General features: G+C 42.5%; 1 protein-coding gene across 3 annotated transcripts in view; it reads right to left on the bottom strand.

Moving 5' to 3' along the window:
- The window catches only part of LOC123111194 (tryptophan decarboxylase 2), a 27,037-nt gene that overhangs the window by 1,145 nt on the left and 20,971 nt on the right, over positions 1-4,921 (bottom strand). For all 3 annotated transcript variants that reach the window (XM_044531923.1, XM_044531925.1, XM_044531924.1), the window contains one exon: positions 270-393. In XM_044531923.1, coding sequence (XP_044387858.1) covers positions 270-393 — 124 coding nt within the window. The remainder of the gene's footprint in view (positions 1-269; positions 394-4,921) is intronic.

Below are 4,921 nucleotides of genomic sequence, written 5' to 3'. Positions count from 1 at the left end.
ATTTATGAAATACGTACATATTTGTACGTAAAAAAGAGCATACTCAAAACATGGTATATACTACCTAAAAATTAGTATATATACTACCTAATCATTGTTATATACTACATACTACACGTACATACTCTCCATTTCAATAGATACTACATACAACATACAAAACGCAAGTGGTGGTAACTACCACTGCTTGTAGGAAACATTTGTCATATATATATATATATATATATATATATATATATATATATATATTGGTTCATTTCTTCTTTTACCTCAAATCTTGAGTCAGATAGTACAAGTTGTTCAAAATGTTCAGCCAACTGTATGTGCTTTCTGATATAACTCTGCAGATTTTCCACGCCATAAAGCCTCGAGACCATCCATAGCTTGAGTGATCTAAAAGAAAGGTTCCACTTGGTAAGAGAAATCAATTTAATTGTCATACAAGGAACTACCACATATAACGTCAACAGCAGTGCGATGACTCATACTGTCATAGTGACTCAATTTAGAAAGTCAGAGGTCAACTATATGGATATATGGTGCTGAACAACATTAATTGTAAGATTCTTCTTTCTATAATAGCCATATTGGTTCATGTTCTTTTGATAATATAGCCATATTTGACTGCCTGGTGAACAAGTTGGGTTCTTAATCATTTGAATGCATCCATATCACGCATTTCTTGAATTATTTTAGTCACCAAAATAAATGGCTTGGTCAGGGAAAAGATCATGTATGGCAACTCAATCCAATGAACGTCAATACCATGGGTACCAATGAGAAAGTAATTGGGTCAGCTGTCTAATTATTTCAATTCCATTTGCATAGATTAGAATAAGAGGCACCGGAGGTCCTGAAAGTATTTGAGTTGTGTCAGTTGGGTCCCATAAGTATGAGAATGCATATCTAGGTCCTAAATGTGGATAAGTGGTTCATCGCAGGTCCTACCCAGGTATGGCTTGCCTACGTGGTGTTAGAATTAATCCGACGTATGTAGTCGATATACTGAGCAATCACACAAGGCACGACACCGAGATTTGTTGACACCGGGATTTGTTAACACCGGGATTTGTTAACAAGGTTCACCGAACTTGGCTACACCGCTGGGGCTGACTGTGCACTCCTCCCCATGATAATACCAACGCCACATCCCAGCCACCCGGGGACCGGCACATGTCGCCGGCCCTCCGTCCATGTGCTATGATGTTGGCACTAGCAAAAGAACCCGTGCATTGCAACCGGAGAAAAAAAATACCACATGCCCCTAACCCAATAACCATGACTCGAGACCCCAATAGGTTTATGTCCTTTATTTGACCATGGTATCCCATATGTGTTGCCATTTATCCTCCTTCCCACCCTCATCGACGGTGTCCTCAGTGCTCACACAACCACAACACGTTTGAATGTGGTCAATCCTAAGGCGTCTCTCTCTCTCTCCCGGCATAAGATGAGCAATCTGTCTTCTTATTCCCCCTATGAGGTTTTAAGGCGTGCATGCGTGATTATTGATGGTTTCTTTCGTCTCCAATCTGGTTTTGTTGAGATGTTCGTTTGCAACCCGGATTGGCGTCAGTATGAAAAAAGACAGATCATGCGCTATTGATTAAGGTTGCACCTAAAAAGCATTTTAAAAATGATTAACAGGTAACATAACATCATATTTAGATTCTACATATTTTTCAAATCAAAGTTCATATATAACATGTTAAAATTGGAGTTAGGGTTTAAAGATATGAATATTTTTGAAAAGCATTTGTTGTAGAAGGAATGCGGGTTGATGAACCCAAATTTCAAGGGATTTTCACTTTAATTCTTGTCACCTAAAGGTGGGTTTGTTGGTTAATTACTAGAGAAGGCAGGGGGTTTTCTGTAAAAATAAAAAAAGGCCCTGATGAGTGCCACACGTCAGGTACGAGCACATGGCAACTCTAAAAGTTTTTATGGCAAATTTAATGATGCGAGGATGGCAACTTTAGTTGCCAAGTATGGCAACTTTCGTGCTTCAATTTATTTTTGACAGAAACTTCATGTTAATGGAATTTTCCATCCTTGCGATGACTGGAATTGTCATCAAAAAACGTCAAAGCCGGAGTGCCACGCACCTGACGAGTGGCACTATCATTTGTGAAAAAAATCATTTTTCTGACACTTAAGGGTGGACTGCGGGTTGATTCCCTAAAAATTCAGGGGGTTTTCTGCAAAATGCACGACAAACAAGCAAAAACAGTCCCCTCTTTATTACTAGGTAGGTATAGATAGATTACATTGAGTGTCTACCCCTACACATTACTAGTGTGTATGCACGTGCAATGCACGTCTTAACAGCATAGTGTGATTCTGACAAAAGGAGAAAAAAAAACATACATCACTGAAAAATAAATTCTGAGCAGAAAATTATATTGTTGACGTGCGCAAAATGAAGTTTAGGAATTTACTAATTGCTACAATACAACCACTGCCTGCTGTCACCCTTTGTTTTTGAAAAATATAAAGAAAGGTGTACTTGGTGAAATCCACAAATTGTTTACTTCAACTTTTGTTTCTCCTCCCGGACCATCTCGCATGGGCTCACAGCCTACGTTTATTTTTTACTCGTCACAACTTGACAATTGCAACATGGCAGAAGAGGCATAGGTCTTCTTTTCTAGGAGGTACGATGCGATGGTTACAGAACCCAGTAGATTCAGCTGCGGGCTACTGTTCACTGTGAATCCCTCTAATCTCAGCAGACCAGTGGCTAGGATTGATGCTCCCAAACTTGTACACTATATAATAGTATAGATAGTAGGCCTATGATACAAGTGTCCTACAAGGACATGACTCCATACTCTGTTTACACACCGTACGACTCAGAGTCCAAACATTGTAAAAAATATTTGATACTCCAACAAACTCTACCTTGGCGAATATTCTCGCCACCTTGAGTTTGGTGTATGTGTCAAACTTCAATGCACATTGGACTAGAGCTTATTCCATAAGCACCACTGCTACCTCCCAGACTCCACCTGCAACTATAGTCTTTACTTTTCTTGACCACAGTCAACACTCGAGAGAAATAAAGTTCCTCTTTACTCTAGTTTTCGCTTCCAACTTAGAGTATCCTCTCGACACCATCACACACTAATTGCAGATCTGCATGGAAGTGAACAACTAAATACTGGACCACATAAGTTACTCAAACTCAACGTCCTCACAGTCGTTGCAACCATTGACACGGTTGTGCCCCTACAGAACTTGTGCCACCGCAACCATTGACACGGTTGTCCGCGCGCCTCCGTAACCTGTTCACGTGTTTCAAGCTTTTGCACAATATTATTTTATTGTTTCTATTTGTTGTTGTAGCCTTTCCATGCACCTTGTAGCAGAAAAAGACCAAAGTTGATCCAGCCAAATTGCTCCTGTACACACACATGGCCCTAGCTAAGCCCGGGCATAAAAACCAAAGACCGGACCCGTAAAGACCGAGACCAAACCCATAAAGACCGGTCGGATCGGTCTTCATCTTTGGATGACCAAATAAACCAGGTAGACTGAATTAGCACAACTCTTTGGATATTTATGGCACAATTAGCACAATCCCTTGCCTGCTCTGGATGTTTATGGCACAATTCTGATACACCTACTATATACACATGTAGCCACCTTTGTAGCCTACCTCATGTAGCCACATGTTCAAACCCATCCTTTCTTACAAAAATCTTTCAAACTCAGCTCCCAAAACTGCTGTCCATCACCTTTGTGCTCACAAACAACGGGCAAAAGACTTTTTTCTGGCTTGACTCTTGGCTACAGGATACCCCACTAGCAACTACTTTTCCAAGCCTATACTCCCACTCCACAAACACCCACATCCCGGTGGTGCACATCATGCGGTATGGGGTGCAGGCAAACCTGGTGAACAGGCTAACCTTGGCCGCCTCGCACGAGCTTGCTGCTCTCTCTTTGTTGTTGCAGGACTTCCAGCTGGCTGATGCTCCGGACGAACGATTTCTGATCCATGGCACAGGCTTCTCTTCCAGGAAAGCCTATCGAATGCTGCTACATGAAGAAGTCGAGGATGACCATGCCCCTCTGATTTGGAGATCTAGAGCCCCCCACAAGCTCAAAATCTTCACCTGGCTACTGTTCAGAGGGCGGCTCAACACAAAATGCAACCTGTTCCACAAAAAGATCTCCACCGACGCCGCATGTCCTTGATGTGGCGGCCCCTCCGAGGACACATCCCACCTGTTCCTCGGCTGTCCGCATGCAACTCGGACTTGGGAAAGGCTGGGATTAAACCCCACCCCCAGGTTTCAAGATCTTTGGCTGCTCCAATCTCCTGGCACCTTGGATGGCCGGGTGTGGCCTGAAGTCCTTATGATCTTGTGGAAAATCTGGGACTCTAGAAACGCTGTTGTATTCCGTAATGAGGTTCACTCCCCCCTAGTCACTGTTAGGAACATCTGTAACGAGTTTGCCTGAACAGATTCCGTGACCCGAGTGACAAGGCAGCAGCCAAATCCTGGCTTCTGTTCCTTACCTCACGGCTCGCCGTGACCCTATAATCCTGTTTGGCCCTTGCTGGCTTTTGAGTAATATACATACAGGTGGGGATCCTCTCCCCCCCGGTGATTCCTCAAAAAAAAAACTATATACACATGTTATCTGAACTCTGAATTCTGGTTGCATACACCTGTTACACATAGCTGTTGTCTGAGTTCTGCTTGCATACACTTGTACAAGTACTATAATACACATGGTAGCATAAAATTTGGTCTGTTTGGTCGGGACCAAACACCATCCTATAAAGACCGAAGACCGAATAGTGCGAAGACCGAATAGTGAAGAACCGAGAAGACCGAAATAATTTCGGTCGTCAATTATGTGAAAGACTGAAAAGACCGGACAGAGCAAACCGAAAAGACCAAACACCTGG

The sequence above is a fragment of the Triticum aestivum genome, chromosome 5B (genome assembly GCF_018294505.1).
Source record: "Triticum aestivum cultivar Chinese Spring chromosome 5B, IWGSC CS RefSeq v2.1, whole genome shotgun sequence".
Classification (NCBI taxonomy): domain Eukaryota; kingdom Viridiplantae; phylum Streptophyta; class Magnoliopsida; order Poales; family Poaceae; genus Triticum; species Triticum aestivum.
The sequence above is the reverse complement of the archived record's forward strand: the minus strand, read 5'-3'. Positions and strand labels throughout refer to the sequence as shown.